At 47.7% G+C, this 25,082-nt stretch overlaps 1 protein-coding gene across 1 annotated transcript; it reads left to right on the top strand.

Annotated features, from left to right (window-relative positions):
• The first annotated feature begins 241 nt into the window (after window positions 1–241).
• TMEM248 (transmembrane protein 248) lies at window positions 242–15,730 on the top strand. The gene is made up of 7 exons (XM_079325205.1): window positions 242–406; window positions 8,094–8,268; window positions 8,803–9,088; window positions 10,537–10,687; window positions 11,333–11,516; window positions 11,960–12,103; window positions 12,998–15,730. Exons 2-7 carry the CDS (start codon window positions 8,110–8,112, stop codon window positions 13,016–13,018), a joined length of 945 nt encoding a protein of 314 aa, XP_079181331.1. The 5' UTR covers window positions 242–406; window positions 8,094–8,109; the 3' UTR covers window positions 13,019–15,730.
• The last annotated feature ends 9,352 nt before the right edge of the window (window positions 15,731–25,082 follow it).

Here is a 25,082-nt window from a genome sequence, read left to right as displayed (position 1 = left end):
ATTCCCGGTGCTATTCCCGGTTCCGTTCCCGGGCCTATTCCTGGTTCCATCCCCGGTGCTTCCTCCTCTGCTGTTCCCGGTTCCATTCCCTGTTCCATTCCCGGTGCCGCTCCCGGCCCCTCCCGCGCTGCCGGCACCGCCTCAATCTTGTCCCCCCCGCGCCACCGTCGGCGGGTGCGGGGTCAGGGCTGCGGCCCGGAAGCGCTGGCGGAGGCGGGGCCCGGTGCCGGGGCCTGTCCGTGTGTCCGGCCCGGGGCTGCCCGGGGAGCGGCCTCTCGCCCCGCCGCCCGTGCCCGCAGCCCCGGCAGGGCAGGACCATGGTGCAGAGCCCGCCCGCACGGCAGCGCCGCCGCCTCTGAGCCCCGCCCGGCCCGGCCCGGCGGCCCGAGCCCCGCCGCGGACGCCGGTAAGGAGGGGACGGGGGCGGCTCTGAGGCCGCTCGGGGCTGGGGGGAGCCGGGGGAGCTCCGGGAGCTGCTCGCCGAGCCCTCGCTCCCGGCTGGGCTCCGGGTGCTTTGGCTCTGCGGGGGGTTATTCTTCTTATTTACATTAAAAAATTATATGGGGAAAGGTCGTCAGCTTGAAGTTTGTATGCGTGGCGTCGTAGCGGGAAAAAAAAAAGAAAAAGCAGTGAATAATGATAATTTCTGTAGCGCTAAAAATAGTTGTGTTTCAAAATAGTCTCTGAGCGGTGATTCCTGCGTTGGTTTTTTTTTGTGTGAGCGGTTTTTTTGGGATTTTTCCCCCAATTTTCCGTACGCCAGTGTTTCATCCTCTTTCACTTTTCGGGGGGTTTAAGTTTGATTTATGATCTCCTGGTGGTTTTAATAATACAATTGCTGGTGCATCATGCCTAGAACATGGCTGCTCCATCGCAGCCGCCACATCCAAACCGTGCATCGGAGTCACCTCGGGGAAAAAATATATATATTTCAGCACTGCTGGGAATTATTTCCCGCTTTTCTCTTTGCTTACTCTTTTGGGGAAATTAATTTGCAATGGAATTATCCGGGTGAATCCCGGTGGACAGCCCTGGAGGTTAGATAAGGATTTATTTAGGTTCGCTCCCCACATCCTCGAACTTCCCCCAAGTTTGGCCGCGGCAGGAACGCGGTGGGGAAAAAAAAAATCCAGGGCCGGGCTGGTGTGTAAATTCTGCCGGCGTTTATCCCGAATTACAGGAACCTCTCCGCAATCCGTGCCGCTGCCTCGGGGCAGGCTCGGGTTTCACCGGCGGAGTTTTTGCTGCTGTCTTTGCCGGGCTCTGGGAATAACACCAGCAGGTGTGCCCGGCACACAGGCGGCTCCCGGGGCTGCCCCGGCGCCGATTGTTCCGAATTTGGGCTCAAAACCTCCCCCAGCAGACAGGACGAAGCCTTTGTTACCTGCCGTGATTTGAGGAGTGGCTCTGCTGGAATGTGATTCTTCTTTTCCACTTGAAAGACAAGCAGCTGATCAAACAAAATAGTCCCTGTGCTCTGAGAGTGGCCGGCTGAGGGCAGGGGACAAGCAGGGCTCGGTGTCCTTGGTGAGCTGGGGACAGCAGGGACAGGGCAGGCACATCCAGCAGCCCTCCTGGAGCTCACCCTGACGATCTGGCAGCTGGGATAATCTTCTTTTTTTATTAAATAACATCACAGGTTTTGGAGAAATGAAGCTGTTTTATTAATTGAGCCCTAAATTATTAATGAAACTCGCTGGTGTCAGAATTTTGCTTTTCCCAAACCTCCCTTCACCCAAAGCGTGGCTGGGTGGGAATTAATTTTCTTTTTAACTATCCTGACCTGTGAATAAAGCTGGTTCCCAGGCCTCAGAACTCCCAGCTTTGGTTTGGGATGAAAAGTTGTGTGAGTCCTGGCATTTGTGGGGTTGTGAATCTGTAAAATGGGGAGTGAACTCAGCCAGCTGGGGCTGAGCAAGTTGAGGTTCTGTTTCCTTTGAGCAGGTGTGAAGCACACAGACATGATAATATTGCAGCATAGCTGTGATATCTCAGCTCCCTCATTTCAGTTTTGCTGCTGTTCCTATTCCCATCAGTGGCCATTGGCTGATTTGCTGTTTCTCTCCCTTCTTTCCACATCCAAACTCTGAATTTGCCATTTCCTCAGCTTGTCAGTCATTTTTCTGTTTGTGATTCAAGCTGTGTATCTGTCTGCATCCCTGTCTCCTCACAGTTCTCATTACAGACTGAAGAGCCTTTTCCTGGCATTTCTCTGCACTTTCACTGCTAAATTGGGTCCCACATTCCTTAATGAGTGGCTTTAATGGAGTCAACAATTAACCTTGAGCTGGTCACTCAAACAGTTTCTGATTTTAGAACAGTTACTGAGAATTTTCACACTTCTTGTTTAAAGTCATCCTGTAGTTTTGGCTGCTGTCAGTCCCGTGTACACAGAATTTGATTTCTCATGGATCTTTAAAGATCCTGTAAAATGGAATAATTTTACTTTCCCTTTCCTCTCCCAGGTTCTCATGCTAAGCAGCAGTAACCAGAATTGCATTTTGAATACAAATTCAAAGTCCTTCATCTGTTACTGTGTGTTTCATTGCAGTCTGGCTGGTTTGGGTTATGGTAACTCACGTTTGGAAGTCATGACTTGGAAAAGCTGGAAGGTTTAAAAATGCCCATGAGCTCTTTTAGATGGAAGTGGATTCATTCCCATGGCACAGGCTCTTGGCAGACAGAGATGCCTGCTTCAAGTTTGGCACCAAAATGTCTGATTTCCAACCAAAGGTTGAGTTCATTTTGATTTTACAGCTGGGTATGTTTTAAATTATGTTTTTCACTTCTAACAAAAGTCAGAATCCAGAGTTCATTGAACCAGGGCAAAAAAGCTTCTTCACTTTCTTTCTGCTTCTTGACTAAACTTTCCTTCCCTTTTCTCATTCATCAATTTTATGAACTCAGAGCATATTAAAAATACTTGGAACTTGTTTGGATCTCTGTTTCTGCATGAATTTTTCTTCCAGTGGGAAATAGAAATCAGCTTTGCTGTCCCCAGAGTATCAGCTGGCACAAGGTTCAGGTGCTTGTGGTGAACCCAGCAGATTTTTTGAACAGCACCAGTCTGTTGGGAAGGACTGTCACACACAGATTGAGTAATGCTTGTTTTCCTTTTTATTTTTTACATCATTGACCTTTTATTTAAAGTTTTCTGTCTTTATAGAGGATTGAAATCAGGAATTTGGGTGTTTGAAATTAGTCTCAGTCTGATCTTTAAAATTTTCTATCACTCACCAAATTACTTCCCTTCCTTGGCTTTGTTTCAGTGCAGACCTGAAATATTCGCTGTTCATGCCCCTCTTGGGGGTGTTGAAATTATTAATTAAGCTTTAAAAAGTATTTTGAGAGGTGGAAAGAAACATTTAATGCAAGTATGAAGCATTTTCTTCTTTCTAGTCCTGCAAGTCCCTGTTTTTTTGTTCATGTTCTGCATCCTGATCCTTTATCAGGATACCAGGAGGGAGGAATGTCCTTTTCCACATTTCCAGGTGTTGCTCTCCTCTCTCCCTGTGCAGTGTCCTCTCTGCAAAGCCATTCTCCTGCCATTTTCAGCTTCCAGGCTCCAGGAAAACCTGGAGTTGTTGATCAGTTCACACATTTGTGGATAAAATAACTCAGCAAACTGATAAGCCACTGTCAGCCTGAGCCCATTCTGTTATCTCCCACTGGAGCAGATGTGTTTGTGCACATCTGGCTGCTGATCTTGGGGTTGGATTTGGCTGGATTCAAGGATCCAAGGTGATATTTTTGTGAAGTTTCCTCCTCCCCATGCCCTGATTGCTTTGTGCTGTGGAGAAATCTGCTGGGGGTTGTTGATTTGGGTTATTTTGTTCCTGCTGAAGGGCAGGAGGAGGGGAGGAGGCAGAGCTGGACAGAGGCAGGGCTGTGCCCTGGGGGATTCCTCCAGGCTGAATTCCTCCTTCCTGCCTGCCCTGCTGCTGGGACAGGTTTTGGGCTGTGCAGTTTCATCCCACAGGGTTCCACACTTCCTAAAAAAGATGCTCTGAAGCTGCTGCAGATCCCAGCATCTCTATTTCCCCCAAATATCGGGATGGGGAAGTTATTCTTCCTTCCACTTGTGCAGATCCCTTCCCACACTTGGTGTCCCTGCCAAGCTTGTCCCTGTCACCCCCAAAGATGCTGAACAGCACCAGCTCCAGCTCACACAACTCTGATTTTTATTTTGCTTTATTTTCACTCTTACCTGTCAAATCTGAAGAGAAGAAAACCAAATGAAAGGTGATTTTGGTGCTTTCTGCTCTTTATTGTTAAAGAAGAGGCACTTGGAGATGAACACCACTGCTTTGTTTGCATTTATTTATGGCTGCTTTCCCATAGTTTGCTTGATTTGTGTTTGTAAATATTCCTCTGGCACACAACATAATTTTCATTCAAAGCACTTAACCCTTTTCCTAACCCCTTTGCACTCCTGTAGTGGAGCACCTTTGAAAATATAATTGATTTATTTTTTTGAGCTGCACAGCTCCATTTAAACCCTCTTCTATGCAATGAGATATTGAGAAAAAACTTGTGAGATCCTAAAGGAGAAGTGTTCCCTCCAGTTTTCCTCCTTAGGATATTTTTGTGGTGATTTCACATTTCAATCCCTCCTCTAGAGATAACCTTACCTGCACAACCAAAAGGGGAAATATCTGTGAGGAAATTCCATCATTTTAAACCTTCTAGTGGCAGGTGGTAGTTGACATTATTGACAAAAATGTCAAATGACTTTGATCTCTCTAAAATTCATGTTTGGGGTTTTTTCACTTTGGTAACTGCAATTTTGCTTTCAATACCTGCTTTAGTACAGCATATGGGTTTTTTATTGTTCTTAGGAATTCAGCTCCTTTGATATTAAGCCTCAAAACGGGAATTTAATACTTCAGCTGTGACTCATTGCATTGACTTTTTGGTCTTTGCAATAGACTTCAAGATTTTCCTTTTTGTTTGTAATTCAGCCTTGAAAAAACTCATCAGTCTATTCCAGCAGCTTCCTTTTCCACATTCCTTCATACACAAATCAAGAGGAATTCACAATGTAACTCATTTAATGTTGCTGTTTGGGAGGAAAACTCCCCAAATTATAGAACATTTTCTTGCTTTTTAGTTGGCTGCTCAATTCAGGGTTTCTCTGGCACTCTGACAGATTAAACTGTTGTATTTCCACCCTTTACCATTTTAATCTTTTTGCCTGCCTGGGTTTGTAGATGCTGATTTAAGAGCACAACATCTCCAGGCTTTCCTGCAGCTGTAACTCCTGCTGAACATCCCTCACTACCCAGCAATTACCTTGGAGCTGCTGGCCAATGTTCCAGCCTGGCAGTTTTCATTCTTGAGCTCCTTGTTTAGTCTGACTGGGGAGATTTTTATTGCACCAAGTATTAAAAGGCTTTGCTGGAGTGGAGAGAGGCAGCAGCAGTCATTAGAGCCACTCACTAAATTATTTATTTGGCTAAAAAGTGAAACCTGATCGTGCTTGCCTGACCTGCCAGGAGGTAAAAGCATTGTTTGGTTTGGTTTGTTTTGTTGTATTTTTTTTTAACTCCGTGAACAAGAAATAGAAGGTTAAATGATATTTTTGAAGTTATTCATTTACACAGAGGAGGAAGTGAGTTACAAGAGCTGGCAGCAGAGTTGTGATGGATTCTGATTCTAGCAGAGAGGAGTTTAAGGAACCCTGAAAATCCATAGACATTTTTGATGTACTGCACTAATCTGGATCACAAATTCCGTGATAATTAAAGTTATTTAAGTACCTTGATAAAAAAAATCAGTAATTCTTCAGGCAGCAGCATGGGAACATTCATCCATTGCTATTTTCATGTCAGCTCCAGTACTGAAATCCACAGTTGTTCCCTTTTCCCTTCCAAATGTTCCAAAGGCACATTACTCCTCGGAAATTGCAGCTTATGGCATTTTCTAATTGCTTTCAAAGCCAGTGAGTTATGGCAGCATATTAAACAACTGGCACTTAAAAGCTGGTGATCTCTTACATAAAAATATTAGTCTGAATATTTCTCTGTATAGGATTTTCAGCACATCCCGGATTTTTAGGGCTGACTTTAGACCCCTGTGGTAAACAAATTCTAATGGAGCTGTTGGAAAACCCTTTAAAAAAAGGAATCTCATCCCTGGAAGTGCTGTGGGTGACACTCAGCCCTGATTAAAAGCTACAATAAACTGCATCAGTGTTATTTCCTAAAGGAAATTCAGGAGGGAATGCTGCCTACAACTCTGCTTTTGCTTTAGGTTTTGATTTCCCATCTCCACATGTGTGTCCCATGTTTCCAGAAGGAGTGTTTGGCATTTTGCTGCTGGATGGAGCCTTTGGGGTTTTTCCCTCGGGCTCTTGTAAGGAATTTGCTGCCAGGGATGAGATAGGCAGAGCTGCAGGAGGGTGGATCAGTGCCAGCCCCAGCTCTCCCTGCCCTGCCCCTGCTGCTCCTGCCACCTCCCTGCCCTGCCTGGCTCTGCCACAGCTGCTCTGGGACAGACTTCTGGTAAGGTGCACATTTCTCATCACCTTTTCTTCCCCTCTGCTTTCACTCTGGGTTTGTGGAGATGTTCTCAGCACCCTCGCTTCTCACTCAGCAAAACTTGCTGGGGTGGATGGAAAGGGGTTGATGGTGCAGAATAATAAAGCCAGGATGTGATCTTGAGCTCTGGCTCAGCAGGTTTGAGCCAGGAGAGTGAGTGGGGAGTCAGCAGCACAGCCCAGGGCTGTGTTATTGGCACTGCACCTGTCTCTTCTCCCTCAGCTGGATTTTCCCCTCTCTCGGGCACTTTTGCAGGTTCTGTCAATATTTCTTCTGTTAACAGGAACTGAAGCAATCCTGCCAGTAAAATCCTGAGTATACACAAGGAAGTTGGGATCATTGTACACTGTGGGCTCTGAAAGGGGCTTTGTCTGAGTGCTTGTCCTTTGCCCTTCTTTTGTTTTCTCTTGCATCAATAGATGGGATCACAGATCCCTCCCTGCCTTGCCCTGTGCCTCTCTCATCCTCAGAGCTGCCACTTTTCAGCCCTGCTACACCTGGATTGTAAATGACAATGATAGGAGTCAGTGGCAATCACCCTGACCTGCAGGAGCCTTAATTAAATGTTATCAGATCTCTGTGGATGCTCCAACTTTAACCCTTGCAGTACAGAATCCTTTCTGCCTTTCTCTCAGAATTTTGGAGATCAGCAGCACGTTAGGAACAGCTCTTGCCTTGGTGGTTTAGTTGGGGTTAAAAGCTTTTTCAGGCAGGGTTTAGGTAGGACAAAGATAAAGGTTGGCTCGAGTTCCTCCTGCAGAGCTTCTGAAGGAGATGTCACAAGGCTGCCCTTTAACACCAGGCTGTTTGCTGTTCCTGGGACTGGAGGTGGGGAAGCTGAGACAAAAGTTTGGGTCTTTTTGCTCTGCAGATAAAAAATTCAGGAGGGGAATCAGACAACATATTTTATTTGGGGCAAAAATTAATAGCTCAGGACATTTCCTCAGCCTGTAAGGTCCTGGCTTTGCTTACAGAGAGGACAAGAAGTTCCAGATTCTGCAAGAATTAAGTAAAGACCAGGAGTCTTCCAGCCTCCACCTTAATGCAGTTTTTTGGGTGTTTCTGCCCATAGGATTCTTGATGCAAAAACCTCAAATAATGTAGGACTGCTTTTTAGACCCTGCTTTGAAAATAGAGTCATTTGGGATGGGCTAAAAAGGGATCCTTAAGGCTCCAGCCTCAGTTTTTAAAGGATGTGCAAAGTTTGAATTGTAGCTTGGTGCATTCAGACATCACTGGCGTTAAAATGTGGCAGTGCTGCCCTGCCTGGGGAAAGGCAAGAACTGGGTTTATTATTTATCAGTGATGCTGGGCTGTGCTGGAAGCCTTCATTCCTTAAAGTCTGGTCCCAGCTGGCAGTTTGAGGCCCTGGGAAGGTGATCTGAGCCTGTTCTGATGCCTCCAGTTCAGGCACACGCTCTGTGCTCAGCGAGCAGCACAGCCACGGAATTGAATCTCAGCTTTGTGCACATCCCATCTCTCTGTGTCAGACTGTGATGCACCCACCTCTAACACACAGTCCAGTGACTCTGTGGCAACATTCTTTGCCCTCAGGTGAACAATCAGAATAATGTTCTACATAAACCTGTTGGAGAACCTGAAGGTTTACATCAGCAGCCGCCCTCCGCTCGTGGTGTTCATGATCAGCGTGAGCGCCATGGCCATCGCCTTCCTCACCCTGGGCTACTTCTTCAAAATCAAGGAGATCAAATCACCTGAAATGACAGAGGTACTGCAGAAATGATGTTCAGTTGGAAAACATGCCTGAAGTTAATTTTTCCCCCCCTAGAGAGCACGGAGTTGTGTGGGGGATTGTCTGCATTTGCCTTTCAGAAGGGATGTTGGGGTGAATGTTTGTGAGTTTTGTTTTATAACAAAGATGTGGCCAAATAATCTGTCATGGATGTTCCCTGCTGTGTTTGCAGTTTGTTATTTAGCTGGGGAATTTAGTTGTTATTATGTTTATGTGTTGTTCAGTTATTTGGTTATGGTAATTTAGTTTGAGGGACTTCTTCCCTCAGCACTGTCCTGTAAGGAGGGAAAGCTGGGCAGAAACTGCTCACCCTGTGTGGTGAGAACTGACCAAGTTTCCTTTCTAGCTGAGGGGAGGGGGCTGGGACTGAGCCCAGGTGACTCCTCCAAACAGCTTTGCTGTGGTTGAGGCAGCCCTGGTGTGTTTGTGCTGCTCTGCCAGCTGTGTGATTTCTGGGTAATGACCTGGAACCAGCGTGAGCTCCCTTGAAATCTCCCCCTTTGCTTGAAGGACTGGAACACTTTCCTCCTGAGGTTTAATGATTTGGACTTCTGCATATCTGAGAATGAAACCCTGAAGCACCTGCTGAATGACACCACCACCCCTGAGAGCACAGTGACCAGTGGCCAGGCCAGGTCCTCCACACAGTCCCCACAGACCCTGGAGGACTCTGGCCCCATCAACATCTCTGTCACCATCACCCTGACCCTGGACCCCCTGAGACCTTTTGGGGGATACTCTCGCAATGTCACTCACCTCAGCTCCACCATTTTTGGGCACCAAATTGGACTTTCAGGTAGGCAAGGCTGGATTGTTTAAAAGTTCAGGTTATGGTTGGCTTTAAAGGTTTTTTTCTAATCTTTCACGGGGGGGGATTGGCTTCAAATTTATTAAATTGGATTTAGATTAAATGTTGGGAAGAAAATCTTTGTTGTGAGGGTGGTGAGTACTCAGAGAAGCTGTGGATGCCCCATCCAAGGCCACATTGGACAGGGCTTGGAGCAAGCTGGGATAGTGGGAGGTGTCCCTGCCCATGGCAGGGGACTGAAACAAGACACTCTCCAACCCAAATCATTCCATGATTCTAAATACTTCTATAATTTAAATAACTATATAATCATATAAAAATTCACCAGCTTATTATGGGTGAGATAAGCCTTATGCACAGAACACAGATATGTTCCCAGGTTTATTGTGAGTTTATTCATGTAGGGAGCCCTTCACTTGTTTGTTAGAGAAACTTTTCCCTGCATTCAGAATGGAAAAGAAACTGCAGGTGTGCCAAGATCAGGCTTGGCTGTTTGAAATTATTAAACCTAATGACAATGGAAGGTCATTTTTAAGCCAGCAAAATTCCAGACAGTGACTCTCTTCAGTTTTGTCTTGATCCATCAAGTCCTCAACTGACATTTCAAATGTGGCATAGATGCAGTAGGGAGTATTGTGTTGTCTAAAAAAATTCTAGTTTATCTAAAACGCAGAAGTGAATCAGCTTTAATATCACAAACAGCCCCAGATAAGATGATTATGGTTTCTGTGGTGTGCAGAGACCAATCTGCTCTCTGGCTGCCTGCCAGGAAGTTTTGTCAGGAATTCATAGAAAATTAATAGAAATTGATAATAGAACCTCACTGTATTTTAGCTTTCAGCCAGAATTGCATTTTAGAATAATGTTGAAGGTCTTGAACCTGTGGAGAGATATTGCCCATAGTTGCAAATGTGCATTACTGTATTTTCTGTTGTTGTTTTGTTGCTGCTTTGAGAGCTGCCAAATGCAAGTTCCATTTGCAGCAGCCTGGATTTATTTTCTGAATTTCTCCACGTGGTGTTATCATACATGACTTAATGTGCAGTTCAGTGTGTGCTGACACCTTTTTGTCTACACAAATATCTCCAGTTTGAAAAGTGAACATCAAAAAAAACAGATGTGGAACAAAGTTCTTAGGAGGAGAAAGGCTTTTCTAATAAAGGTCTGTGAACATGCATGAATTCACTTACAAAGAGTTTTTAATTTCTGAAAGCAGCCTGATGACCCCAGTTCTGAAGTGGGAGAGATTAGAAAGAGCAGCTGGGGGATTTTGTGTTTGTTTTGGGTTTTAACTTCTCTTTTTGCTCCCTGTTGCCTGCAAAGATCCGGGATGACTCCAAAGGCTGATGCTTAATCATTTGTGTTCTTACCCCAGCCACTGTTGCTGAGATACTTTTATGAACCAACCCCCAGCTTTCCTTGTGTCTTTCCCACAGGCAGAGAATCCCACGAGGAAATCAACATCACCTTCACCCTGCCAGCAGCCTGGAACTCTGACGACTGCGTCCTGCACGGCCACTGCGAGCAGGTGGTGTTCACCTCCTGCATGACAGTGACAGCAGCCAGCACTGTCTTCCCAGTCACAGTGTGAGTGCAGCCCTCCCCCAGGGGCTCTGCCCTGCCTCCCTCATTCCTCTGAGTTGTTTGTTCCTCCTGAAAATTCCTGCTGATCATGGGAATTACGTCCTTGCACTCCTTCCCCCGCGCTGAAACATTTGTCTCAAAAGCTCTGCTGTCCTTGAGGGTTTTTGGCCCCTGCCTGCCTTTCAAACTTCCCTGGGAGCAGGAGAATCCGTGGAAATGTAAGGGTTTTACCCCATAATTGAGTTTCAGAGATGAGGTTTGACACTGAGGTTCTTACCTTCTCCCCTGCTGAGAGATCAGCACAAGGCAAAGGCTGCTTTGCCTTCACCAAAATCTCTTCCCTTTGTCTCCTCTGGATTCCCTGACACTGTTCCATCCAACCTGGGGAACCACAGGCTGTGGGAGCTTTAGGAAAACCAGTATTTTTCCAATTAAGCTGTGGGATGTTGGCTTAGTGCAACAACATGCAGTTCAATTCTAATTTTAACACAGCAATCATGTGGCTTTTGGGGTTTTTTAACTTAAACTTTGGGGTTTTGTTGTTGCTTTGGAAAGCCCAAACTAAAACCATGTTTGGAGAAGAAAAGTTATCCTGGTTGAACATGGAAAATCCATTTCAGGGTACTGATTATTTGTGTTTTATTGCAGTCAGCCACCACATTGTGTTCCTGAAACCTACAGCAATGCCACTGTGTGGTACAAGATCTTCACCACGGCCAGGGACTCAAACACAAAATATGCCCAGGATTACAACCCCTTCTGGTGTTACAAGGGAGCCATTGGGAAGGTCTACCATGCTTTAAATCCCAAACTAACTGTTATAGTTCCTGATGTAAGTGCTGGGCTCTTCCTCTGCTGTTTTCACTAAATGCTTAGCTCTGGTTTTATTCAGTATGGTTCCTAAAATTGCCATTTTTGCTGCTGGTGTATTATGTGGTTTCACTGAAAATGTTTCCTAAAAATTGTCATTTTTGCTGCTGGTTTGTTGTGTGGTGCAAAGGGTGGGATGCTCCACCCTAATGGATCTTTATCCACGTGCCTCACAGCTCTTAATAAGCACCATTTATAATTTGAAATCATTTCACAAAAGCCTTTGCCACAACACAGATTTATAACACAAGAAACATTTTGTGCCACAATTAGGAATCATTTCCATTGCTCTGTAAAGATGAGGAAGTTGATTATTGAAGTAATTTCTGGGTTGATCTGCTAATTATTGCTTTAATATCAAATGCTAAGTCAGGAACTGGTTTTAATTTGCTTTTCTGTGTGCAGGATGATCGTTCTCTAATAAACCTGCACCTCATGCACACCAGTTACTTCCTCTTTGTGATGGTGATTACAATGTTCTGCTATGCAGTCATTAAAGGCAGACCAAGCAAACTGAGGCAAAGCAACACAGAATTCTGCTCTGAAAAGGTGAGTGTGTGGGAACAGAGACTGATGAGAAAACAGAGAAAAGCTCCTGTTGGCCAGAGGACAAACTGGTTTTTCTTGTTCTGGAGATGGGGATTTAGTTGCCTTTCAGAGAGATCTGGGTGTTTCATTGTGGACAGTGCAGGTGAGGGTTATAAAATCCACACAAGTGTTTTGGAGAGCCTCAAAATGAGATTTCTGTCCTCCAGAAATGGATTCTTGCAGCTCAGGAGGTGCTGAAGTGACTCTTCTGCCACAATTCTGGTGCTGCTTGAACTGTTCTGTGTGAAGCAATGAATAGGTGGCTTTAAACCTTTATTTATTCATTATCTTTTACCACAACAGACTGAAAACTTTGAGAAGTTTTAAAACATGATACATAAAACTTATAACATGATACATAATCCTAAGGGTTGTTCATCAGAATTAAGTTAAAAACAAGGCTGTTGAGAGAGTCACTGGTTGTTAATCAGAATTAAGTTAAAAACAGTAAAAAGCTGTTGAAAGAGTCATTGTTCAGTATTACCTTGGGGATTTGCAGTTTGCCTGAAGGATTGAATATGAATATATTTAATTGAGAAGTAGGGAGCCAGTGTTGACACCTTTTGATCTTAATGATATTTTGTAGTTTGGGGTGGTTTTTTGTGGTTTTTTTTGGTTTTTTTTTTTGAGTTTTGGGTGGTTTGGGACTTTCATTCTATTGATTTTTGCAAAGTACAAAACACCTTCAGACTGGCTTTGATTTCCTTTCCAAGTCAGACTTTCCAAGCTTGCTTTGAAAAGTCAAGGGCAGCTCTGCCAGCTCACAGAGATAAATCATATCACTGTTACAGGATTAAGAATTTGCTATTAATTAAATATTTTCTCTTCCTTTGTGTTTTCTATTTTTTTTTCCAGGTTGCTTTGTCAGAAGCATAAAACCCTCCCTCCCTCTCCTGAAACCATTGCCTGCTGAACCCAGCCTGGGTCTTAACACTCTGTGAATCCATTACCTTGCAATGTTGGTTTATTCCAACCAAAGACATTTCAAAGTGCCTGTAATTGATTTGTACATATTTATAAAAGCAGAAGATCCAGAGGAATTCTGAGGAGATGTGCTTGTCCCATGGGGGGTTGGGATCCTCTGACCCTTTCCTGGGCACAGCCCCATGTTGGTGTAGATAACTCCAAAAAAGCTCCACAGAGGCAGAATTTTTGTCTAGCTGCACCTGGGCAGGTGAAGATGCCTTTGCAAGTGTCTCAAACCAACCAAGAGATGTTTGGTTTTTTGCCCAATCTGTACAGTGTGTTTGAACCAAGTATGCACCTTTGATATAATCCTGCATTTCCAAAGCCACCAATCTACACCATGAATTCAATGTGTGTTTGTGTGGCCTAATACTTTATTCCATTTGCTCCTTGCTTGCAAGAAAAGATATCAACATTTTAGATTTTTTTTTTCTCTCTTTTGGAAGAAAAAAAAAAAACAAGATACATATTCACATTTTAATAGTGCTGTATTTAGGACAAACTTGTGCTTTTATTCATAGTTAAAAAAATAAGAAGTGAAGTCCCATTTTAAACTGTTACTTACTGAAAAGAACTGTTTGATTCTTTTTGTTTTGGTTTGTTATTTTGGTTTGGGTATTTTTTTTTTTTTGATATTTCATTTGGCTTGCTGAATGCCAGAGAACCATTCAGCACAGAGACTATCTGGAAAACTTCTCCACTTGGCCTCCCATCCCCAGCCCTCCAGCCAGGATTGTGTGTCTCTGCTGCAGAGCAGCTTTCTCTAAACTTTTTTTCCTCCCCCCCTTTTTTTTTCTTTTCTTTCTAGAAAGTGAAACTTAATAAAAAGATGTATTGTGTTAGCAGCCTGCTGGGGCTCTGCACAGCCTTGGGCAAGTGCAAAGAGTGAAAGGAAAAGAAATCCCAGAGTTGGTTACAGAGCTTCACTCTGGGGCTGTGCCTGCAGCTCTGAGGGGCAGCTCAATGGCACTGCTGAGCTCTGGCCCAGTAAATTCATTAAATTGTCATTTACTGCTGTCACCCAGAGCAAAATGGCCACAAAAGTGGGGTCTTGTGAGGAAAGTCAAAGGAACCACCCAGTGAAACCCCTGCTGTTCTCTGTGTGCTTTCTTCACTCAGAGATTTGATTCTGTGCATTTCTCCCTTCCCCATTCTGCCTTTTGCTGGTTTTTCCTCCTGGCTCCTTGAGCAGTTTCCTTAATTTCAGGGGTCAGGCTTTTCCTGCAGACATTTCCACCACTGCTTTTAAATCTCACTGGTTGCCTTAATTGACTTTTCATCTTTTCTCCAGACTTCATTCATTCATTCTTTGATTCATTTACTCATTCACTCATCCATTCCTTTTTTTTTCCTCCTCCTTTTGCTCCAACCTCCACAGAATTAAAAAGCCAAGTGAGAATCTCATAGTCTCAGTGATGCTGGATAAAATTCCCAGTTTCTTCCCTCCAGACAGCACTCCTGGTCTGTGTGTGTTGGGACTTCAGGGTGTTTGAGCAGTCACAGTTTCCTTCAGAACAGTTTCCTCCTACAATTTCAGTTCCTTTAGTGGGATTACCTGACATGTTTTCCTCTAGGGAATGTTAAGGCAAAGCTTTATGGATGGCCTGGTTTGAAGTTTAGGGATGCAAAACAAGCTCCCAGTTTTCTCCTGATGCTGCTGTGGGCTGATGCTGCTTCCCTGGGATGAGGCAGGGGGGTGAAACAGGCCAAGAGCTTCTCCTGAGCTGTTCCTAAATCACACAAGCCCAGCCTTCCCTGTCAATCCTCACTCCAAGAGTGGCTTGATCTGGGCACCAAAGGCAGGAGTAGGAGATGGGTTGGGAGAGAGGTGATGCAAATCCTGGAAATGCCCAAAAACCCACCCAGCATCACCTGACTCCTTCAGCAAAGCAAAGCAAATCCTTTCTCCTTCACCAAATTCCAGCTCCAAACATCCCAGCTGGAATTTGGGCAGTGGGGGGAAACCATTTGGGAATGAAAGGAGCCTGTTAACAGCTTCTCCCCCACTTTCTGCACCCCCAGGAATATTAGAGATTGTGACCCACAGTGCAAAAGGGAAAACATTGGAGAGTTGGATATTTTTTTTGGCCTTAGTCCATCCTCTTGCCCCCTGTATTGCAGGAGCTGCAGGGTGGCCCAGCAGGCCAAAATTCTGGAATTCTGAGGAATATTGGAATGTTCCCAGGCAATGTACAAAGTTAAATGCAGCCAAACAGAAGAGTTAAAACTTAATATTAAAGTTCAGATCATATTGATCTTTCCTTTTTTTGTTTTCTTTTTTTCTTTTTAACTATGACTTGAATCAGTTTTGATTCTATTTGTACGTGTTTTCTTGTTCTTAGAAAGCTGCCATTTTCTTTTTTTTTTTTTTCTTTTTTTTTTTTTTTCATTTTCTTTGGCATTACATAGAAAATCTGAGCCTTGGTTTCAACCCTCTGCAGGTGATTGTAGGGTTCCAGATGGCTGTTTTGTTTTGTTTTTGTTTTGTTTTGTTCTTACATTTCACTTGTCTTGTTGCATGATGGTTAATAGCTGATTTGGAAATGACATTTCTCTCCTAGATTAATTTTTGTGTTTGTAAGATGTGCATATTGCTTTGCAGAATAAAAACTATGAAGTTTATCATTGTTGTCTTTATTTCCACGGCCTGGTGGCTGCAGAGCTTTCATAAATCAACCAAAATTACGTGGAGCACAGGAGGAAATCAGGAAAAAATCTGCAATAAAATGAAATTGAATTTGGGTTGTAAATTCTCTTTTTCCCCTCCAGCACTCATCAAAGCTTTTCCTGATGATGAATTGCCTGGCAAGGAGAAAATCAATCTGTGGCTGAAGGGAGCAGCCCCTGTTTCTGTTTAACTCCTGGGACTGTCACCAAAATTTGGATTCCTGAGTCCCAGCAGTGTCCTGGAGGATCCTCAGGAGCTGCACACACAAAGGATCCATTGTTGCCTTTTCTCTCAGCTTTTGGCAATTTTTTGGGTGCAGTCTGAGGCCTGACCTTGAGGTGTCTGTGATTCCAGGCTGGGAACAGCTCAGCAAGCAGAGCAAGGATCTGCTGCAGCCCCATTCCTGGGGATAAGGGCTCACTGCGGGGCTCAGAGCACTGGATGTGCCCCAAATGTGAGCCCACCCTCCTGAAAGCCTGCCTGTGTTCTTCAACACAGGGAATGAGGGAAAGCAGCTTAAAAATGCCAAAAGGAAACCCTCAGGTGACCTGAAAGTGCCTGGAAATGAGGAGAAACCAAACGTGGGTCAGGGAGGGAAGCTTGGAATTCCTGCAGGGAAAGGATTGACAGAACTGAGGAAAATGGGAATGTCAGTGGGGAAGGGGAGCTGTGCCCTGGGGGGACTCGGGGGGATGGAGAAGAAATCCCAAGGGGTGGAGGAAAAATCCCAAGGGATGGAGGAAAAATCCCTGAAACGGGATCCTGCAGCAGGGGATCCCTGCGGACAGAGGGGCTGTGGGGGATCCCTGAGAGGGAATCCCTTGGGAATGAGGGTCTGGAGGGGAAATCCCGGGGCGGGGATCTCTGAGCAGGGGGAGGGGGGAGCCCTGAGGATGCAGGGGCTGGAGAGGGATCCTGGCGGACAAAGGATGGAGGGCGGTCTGTAACCGCGTGTTCCCGCACGGAGACGCGTTCCCTGTGCCGGTGTCCCCGTCCCGGTGTCCCTGTCTCGGTGTCCCTGTCCCGGTGTCCCTGTCCTTGTGTCCCCGTCCCGGTGTCCCCGTCCCGGTGTCCCTGTCCCGGTGTCCCTGTCTCGGTGTCCCTGTGCCGGTGTCCCTGTCCCGGTGTCCCTGTCCCGGTGTCCCCGTCCCGGTGTCCCCGTCCCGGTGTCCCTGTGCCGGTGTCCCTGTCCCGGTGTCCCTGTCCCGGTGTCCCTGTCCCGGTGTGCCCGCCGGGCACCGCTGGGTGGCGGCACGATCCCGTCCTTTCCTGCGAGCGGGGCCGGGTTCCTTTGGGAAGGGATGGAAAACTGGAGCGGAGCCTTCCTGCATCCCGGTGTTCCCCCATCCCGGTGTTCCCCCATCCCGGTGTTCCCCCATCCCGGTGTTCCCGAGGGTCTCTCCCGGGCGGTGCCCGCGTTCGGCAGTGCCCGGTGGTCGCACCGAGGGCAGGGTGGGAGTGGGAACCGGGATTTTCCCTGATGGCAGCCGAGCCGCGGTGGGGACGGGAGAGCCGGGGGATGTCCCGGGGGCAGCGGTGCTCCCAGCACGGGCTCAGGCTGCTGCTCCTCCTGAATTCCTGCTCCCACCGTGTCCCCAAGCACAGGAGACCAAAACACCTCCCTGCCAAAATTTATTGTCCTCTCATCCCATCTGCATTCCCAATAAACAAACCCCGCCGTAGCACTCCAGAGCAGGCACGAGGGATCCCCTGAGCAGCATCCCAGGCCACGCACGAACTCTAAATTACGAATATTCCACAGCAGCAGCTGCCTGGGGAAAGTCTGGAGTGGGAGGTTTTTTCCCCAGGTCTTGTTTCCAGGCAGGGAAAGGGAGGAGCAGGAAACTTGTAAGGAATGAATTGGGTTTGTGGATCCCCCCCCACAATGGGAGCCAGCCTGGTGAGCGCAGAGGTCAAAGCAATCAAACCTTTTCCTTTTCCTTTTCCTGCTATCGATTAAAGGAGGAATTCCAGAGGGTTTGCTTTTCTCTGTCGTGACAAAAGCCCGAGGTCTGACACTGGTTAGCAAGCACAGGCTCTGCCTTAATTCGGAATTACACCAACAGAAATATTTGGGGTGAAAAGACTTCACCATTTCATGACCCAGATCCGTTGCCTGACTTTGCCCCGAAGGCAGCTGGAATTAATTGTTCTTTGGGATATTTGAGCTTCCCCACCCCTATTCCTTTATTTAGAGCCACGATCCCCGCGTTTCCCTGCCCTGATGGATGCGGGAACTCCTCTCCTTCCTCCCTTGGCCTTGAACAAAGCTGCCGCTGACAGGGAGCGAGGAAAACTCCTGGAATTATTGATGGCGCTCCATCGCGCGTGGATAAAACGCTTTGCAGGAATCTTTCCTGAATCGCGGAGAGCTCCCAGCAGGGAAAGCCGCTGCCACAGGGATGCTCTGCCATCACCAGGGTGACACCATCCGTGTGCACAGGGGATGCGGATCGTCACAGAGGAAAATCCCTCCCCTGGGGCACTGCCAGGGAGGATTTGAGGGGTGTGGAGCAAACTGCGGTGCCCGGCATCCCCTCCCAGCCTGGCACAGCCGCAGGACCCGGGTGACAGTGCCGGTGACAGCGGGAGGGTCCCGCCGGTATCCTGGAACTCCGCCGGCCGGGACCCGCCCGCTTCTGTTCGCCCGGGGGTCGCACAATGGAACCGGCCGTGACAACGCCGGGATCCTTCGGGAAACAATCCCACGCGGCTGGGAGCCGGGATCTGGGCACAGCTGTGGGAAACAGGAGGGCTGAGAGAGCAGAATGACCCTGGGGTGGAGGGAGCATCCACAGCATCCACAGCATCCACAGCATCCACAGCACCCACGGCACCCACAGCATCCACAGCACCCACAGCACCCACAGCATCCACAGCCCCGAGTCATTTCACTGCAGCTGCAGGATGAGCGAAATGGGAGCTGAACTCTAGAGCTGCCCCGAAATGAAACCCCGGGTCCCGTTCCTGATGGGACGGGATCCATGGGGTGGGATGGGACGGGATCCATGGGATGGGATGGGACGGGATCCATGGGATGGGATGGGATGGGATTCATGGGATGGGATGGGACGGGATCCATGGGATGGGATGGGATGGGATTCATGGGATGGGATGGGACGGGATCCATGGGATGGGATGGGATCCATGGGATCCATGGGATGCACAGCATGTGGCAGTGCTGCCTGAGCAGTGCAGGGGGGTGGCAGCGCTGTCCCCAGGGGCTGCTGGCCTGTCCTGCTGCTGCCACCTCCCCCAGCTGTCCCGAGTCCTGCTGGAGCTCTGCTGCTCTGGGGATGTTTTAATCACAGATTAAAGGGGTGGGGAGCTGTCCTTTGGGGGCTGGCAGGGATGGGGACAGGCAGGGTGAGGCTCTGCTGAGGGGGGTGAGCTTTTGAACAGGGTCAGGGTTTGAGCTCAAACTCACAGAAACCAACATTCCTGGCTGGGCTGAATCACTCTTTTTGTGGTTTTACCCTGCTTTGAGCAGGAGGTGTGTGATGCTCTGAGAGCTCTCCACGCTGTGACCTCAGTGGGGTCAGAAGTTTGTGGCTCTCGAGGACAGCACATCTCTGCTATTTTTGGCAGGATTTTCCTGAGAGCAGCTTGCAGATGTTGATGTTGTTGGAAGCTTCTAGAGCTGGCTGGGACAGCCCAGGAGAGGCAGCGAGTTCCTGATGGAGAAATTTCTCTGCTGGGCTGTGTCCTCTGGGGCTTTCAGTAATGCTCCTTCTTTCTCCTTCCTCTTCCTTCTTTCTCCTTCCTTCTCTTCCCTTCTCCTCCTCCTCCTCCTTCTCCTCCCAGCCTCATTCCCTTTGGCACAGCCTTGCTGATAATTTTACCATCAATTGCAAATCCAGATGTGACCTTGCTGCCAAGAGATTTTTGGGAATCATCTCTCCCTGCAGGGGGAGGGTGCTCTGGGCCTCCATCTGCTCATTTTCCCAAAATCAGCCTCGAGCCTGGGGGGGTTCAGAGAGCTGCCAGAAAAGCTGCAACCTGTGGCATTCCTGGAAAAGGAAAACCTTCCCATGTCCAGCCAGCTCCTCATCCCAAATTCCCAGAGCTGTTAGGAGGGGCCACAACCAAATGAAATTACTTTGAGGAGAATTGGCTCTTCTTTCCCAAGGGGCCATGAGTTATCCCAGGTGAAAAGGAGGTTGAAATTGGGAATATTCAGTGCAATAAATGAATCAGTTGGGTCTTGAGGAGTCTCATCCCTATCTCAAAATAGCAGCAGTGCCCCTGCTCTGCATGTTTTAACACCCTCATCTCCTTACTGTGCAAAATAAGCTCTTAGCTGCAGAAAAGAGGGCTTTTATCTAGATTAAGGCTAAAACCAAGCAGGGAAGAGGCCTCTGAGTTGCTCAGGACTGGCACCAGCTGCTGCTTGATGAGCTTTCTCTTCTCTTTGCTGAATCTTTTTGTGGCTTTGGGTTAATTTGTGCTGGGAAAAAAAAAATAATCCCAGAGTGTCTGGTTGTGCCAGGGAGGGATTCTCAGTGAGGGGAGCTGCTAAAAGAGGCTCTGGGATGTGGGAAAGCTGTGAGATCATCATTGTGGTGATGAGAGAGACCCTTAAAATGCTGCTCTGAAAAAGGGTTTGGAGCCTCTGCAAAGCCAAAGATCTGAGCCATGGCTGGATGATCACTGAGGTTTTAATGACAATTCTACTCAAAACTCGAGTTTTAAATTCATTTCCCCCCCAGGCTCAGGGGTAAGGCTGAGCAGGAGGGTTTAAGCAGCTTTGCACAAACAGGATTTGGAGCAGCTCCTGATCAATAATCCTGGAGTTCAGCCCCTCGTGCTCAGCCCTGGGCTGGGCAGAGGTGATTTGGTTCTTTTGTTCCCTCCAAAAATGACATTTTTGTTATTTGGGTGCCTCTTTGAGAAGGGATCTGGGCTGGCACTGCTTTTTCTGGGATTTGCTGGGTCTGGAGCTGCCCAGGAGCAGCAGTTTGGTCCCTGGGGCTGGGTTAGGGCTGGATTGGGGTTGGATTTGGGCTGGATTGGGGTTGGATTTGGGATTTGGGCTGGATTAGGGTGTGGAGCAGGGATTGGGATGGAGGAGCCACAGCTGGAGATGCTGGTGCTGCTTTTGAAGGCACCAATTCCAACTGGGAATGCTGCAGGCAGGACATGGAGCAGCGAGCTGGGCTTGTGTCCTTGTGTCCCCAAAGCCACCTCAGGACACCCCAGAGGGGAGTTAATCCCCAAGGGAAATTTGGGAACACAAACCCAGAGTGTGCAACCCCAGGAAAGGGATTTGGAGAAAGGGATCATGGAAAGGGATCCTGGGAGAGGGATCTGGAGAAAGGAATTCTGGAAAGGGATCCCGGAACTGTGGAAAAGGAATCCTGTGAAGAGATCCTGGAAAATGGATCCTGGGAGAGGGATCCTGGAAAGGGATCTTGACCAAGGGGTTCTGGAAAAGGGATCTGGGAAGGGATTTTGTCAGAGGGATCTGCCAAAGCTCTTCCCAAGAGCAGGGCTGGTCCTGGTGGGGATCCCCTTTCCCAGGGATCCCATCCTGGATCTGGAGCCCAGAAGAGGATGCACAAAACTCCAGGAAAAATCCAAGGACATCCTTCCCAAAGCACTGATTCCCAAACCCACCCTGCCCAAGCTCCCCACACCCTCCCTGTCCTTTTCCCTGCAGCCCAAAGTGAATCCCCCAAGGAATTTCCAGCCCTGTTGGAAGGGAAACAAAAAAAAAAAAAAAATCCAGACAGATCCAGGGAAAAGCCTGGCAGCTTTAACCTCGTTCTAAACAAGTTTTGGCCAGTGTGTAAACAGAGTTTGGGTTTTATAAACACGCAGGCAGGAGCTGCCCCAGGGGGAGGAGGGATCCTGCCCGGGAATTCTGGCTCTGCTCAGGGGCTGGGCTCTGCTGGGAACGTTTCTTACGGGAAATTTTGGGGAGAGAGGGGAAAGCACCTGAGTTTGGGGAAGGTTTAGGAGTGTTCCTGGTGGATTGGATACCCAGGGGTAGGGAGACCTCACTGCCCCCAATCCTGAGGGATCGGCTGGGATGAAGATTTTGGGATCCATCCTCCCACAGGGATCCATTTTCCAGGATCCTTTTCCCAGGATTCTGTTCATGATCCCTTTTCCACAATCCTTTTCCAGGATCCCTTTTCCAGAATCCCTTTCCCGGGATTCTTTTCCAGGATCCCTTTTCCATTATCCCTTTCCCAGATCCCTTTTCCAGGATCACTTTTCCATGATTCCTTTTCCAGGATCCCTTTCCCAGATCCTTTTCCATTATCCCTTTCCCAGATCCCTTTCCAGGATTCTTTCCCAGATCCCTTTCCCAGGACAGGCAAACCCCTCCACCGCCCATCCCTTTGGATTGAGGGAGCACTTCTGGAATCTAACAAATATTTTTCTGCTCTTCTGATTGGATTAAATGACTAAAAGCTCCTTAGTGGCAAAAAAAAAAAAAAACCAAAAAGAAAACCCAAACAAACAAACCCAACCAAACACTGCTCCAAAACCTAAACCGAGAAACTCCTCCCATGAATTCTCTGGGAAATCAGTAAAATCTTTGCTGGATTTTAAATTTTTAAAAGTGAAAATCTTCATGAGGGATCATTGGAGGGACCCTCCTGTGCCTGCTGAGGGCAGTGGAGAAACAGGAGCTGCTGGTGGGAGAAAGGGGTAAATTCTTAATTTAGGAATTCAATGGTTTGGCCATGAAAAATCCCAATTTCTGTCTGTGGCAGCAGAATTGCTTGGAATGGAAGTTGGATTTGCTTTAAATGTTAATTCTTTATTTCTAAAAATGCTTGTGCAGGTGCAGCTGTTTCATGCCACGAAAGGGATGAGGTGCAGCAAATTAATAATTAAGAAGGAAATTTCCCAGGTGGTGGTTTGGGGATTTTGGCAGCTCTGTCCCCTTGCCTGTGGTCACCTTTCCCCTTTTCCCCACGTGAGGAACAGTTTATTTCCCTCCTCCCTGGCCCCTCTGTGACCCTGGGCCGTGCTGAAATCAGATGCCAGAGCTCAGGGCAGATTTCAGGACTCTATTGCAGCAAGATTTCTCTGGCTGCTCAGGTTCCCCTTTGCTTTGGGGATATTTTTTTCAACTCTTCTCCCTTTTGCAGCTGAGGCCAAACGCAGGGAATTAATTCAAAGGTGAACACAGGAAGATTTCATCCACTGCCAGGAGGAAACATTAATGCTTCCACCTGAGATTCTCTCATTTCTCCTTTGAAACACCTCTCATGTGATGTTCCTCATCATTTTATTGCCCCTTTAATCTGGAGTTTAGTTCATCTGCAATTACATCTTGCAGCTTTTCAACCCTTCTCACTGGCAGAGCCCAATTGAATCAAGCTTAGGAGGAGGATGGCTTTCTGTCCTTTTAAAATCCCATTTTTCAATTTGGCCTCTTTCCCCAGAGACTGCTGATCACTGCCCTCCTCCTGGGGTCTTACAGTAAGGTTGATTTTTAAAATTTCTTTTTGGAGGAAGAGAGAAAAATCACATTAATTCTGGGATTCCTTTAAATGCCATACTGAAAGTAATATTTCCCTTAGTCTTTTTCACACAGGGAACAGCACCAGCTTGGATCTGATGATGATATTTAAAATTAATCCCAGTTGTTCCCTCCCTATCAACAAAAATTGGGAATTCCTGGGCTGCCCTTCAAAGCAGGAGGGTTTGATGAGAAGCAGAGCTTGGCCCCAGTTCAGTCTCTGGTTTGAATCAGCTGCCAGAAACTTCCCCCAAAACCTGTGAGGAGGAATCTCTGAATTCCAGGGGTTTTTGTGCTTGGGTGTCTCAGGTGCAGTGTGGGAGCTCCCAAATCCAGAAGTGATGGGAACCTCATAAAATTCCCACTTGGAGAGGGCTCCAAGGGTAGATCCTCTCTGGAATATCCCAGATTGGATCATTCTCATCTACAGTGGATTTTCCAGTTCAGCTGTGCCAAGGGGTTTGGTGGGTACTCCCACCTGGGAGTGAGGGAAATCTCTGTTTTCAGGGATTTGCTGTCAGAATTCCACCAGGTTATTGGGAATGTTCCCTGGTTTCTGCACAATGCACTGAAAAGCTTCCATTTATTTTTGTTGTGGAAGTGAGGACATTCTTAAATCTGAATTTTGAGGGAGAGAAGAAGCTGCTGGGTTTCCTGATCCCACGAGCTGAAGTTGTTTCCCTTTAAGGACTTTTCTAACTCAATGTCAGATATCCCAAAAAACCCGATGAGGGTGAACAATAAAGAATAAACCCCTTCAGATGAACCCCTGAATTTGCAGCTGGCACACATCTGCACTGAGGGGAAATGCCCTGGAGGAGCTCAGCAGAACATTCCAGTGCTCAGAGCCCCTGGGACAGCCCTGCTTCCAACACAGGAGGATTTTCCAGCTGGGTTGGGATGTCCTGAGCATGTTTGAAAATGTTGTGTGTGCAGGGAATATTGGGCTGTGCTGGAGGAGACCCTTGGGAAGGTGTAGAAGGGAAAAATGTTTTGGGATGGAGATTCCAGAGGGATCTGCACATCCTCCACCACCAGTGCTGAGCCTGGGCTCCTTCCCCTGCTGCCCTGGATGCTCCTGGTGCCTTCACATCCCTCAGGGAGAGCAAACCCAGCCCCTCCTCAGGGTGTTTGCTTTGCACTGGCAACAAATTCACACCACACACTCCTGCTCTTTTCTCTTTATTTATTTTTTTTTCTCCATGGCTTTGTCCTGTGTGCTGTAAATAAGATCAGGAGCAGTGGGTGAACTCTCTGCCCTGCTGGTAGAAGTGCCAGGAGGGCAAAGGTTGGGGTTTGTTTATTTATTTGCTCAGGGCTGTGGCTGCCCTGCAGAACCCCTCCTTGGGCAGGGCTGGGATGGGGGTGGGATGGAGATGGGGATGGGGATAGGGGTGAGGATGGAGATGGGGATGGGATGGAGATGGGATGGAGATGGGGATGGGATGGGATGGGGATAGGATGGGATGGGGATGAGGATGGAGATTGGGATGGGATGGGATGGGATGGGATGGGATGGGATGGGATGGGATGGGATGGGATGGGATGGGATGGGATGGGATGGGATGGGATGGGGATAGGATGGGATGGGGATGGGGCACAGGCTGTGGCTTCCAGCAGGGCTGGCGGTGCAGGAGGTGAGCAGGTGCAGGAGCAGCCAGGCTCGGTGATGAAGTGCCAGCATCACCCGCAGGGGACAGCCAGCGGGGACCTCCCCCGCCTCGGGCACACCCCTGAAGAACCGAATCCCTGCAATCCCCTGGGCCATGAGGCTCCAGCGGGAATTCCTCCCGGGGAACCCCGGCGGGGATGCCGCGCTGCCCGCC

Source organism: Erithacus rubecula (assembly GCF_903797595.1).
Source record: "Erithacus rubecula genome assembly, chromosome: 22".
Taxonomy (NCBI): domain Eukaryota; kingdom Metazoa; phylum Chordata; class Aves; order Passeriformes; family Muscicapidae; genus Erithacus; species Erithacus rubecula.
The sequence above is the reverse complement of the archived record's forward strand: the minus strand, read 5'-3'. Positions and strand labels throughout refer to the sequence as shown.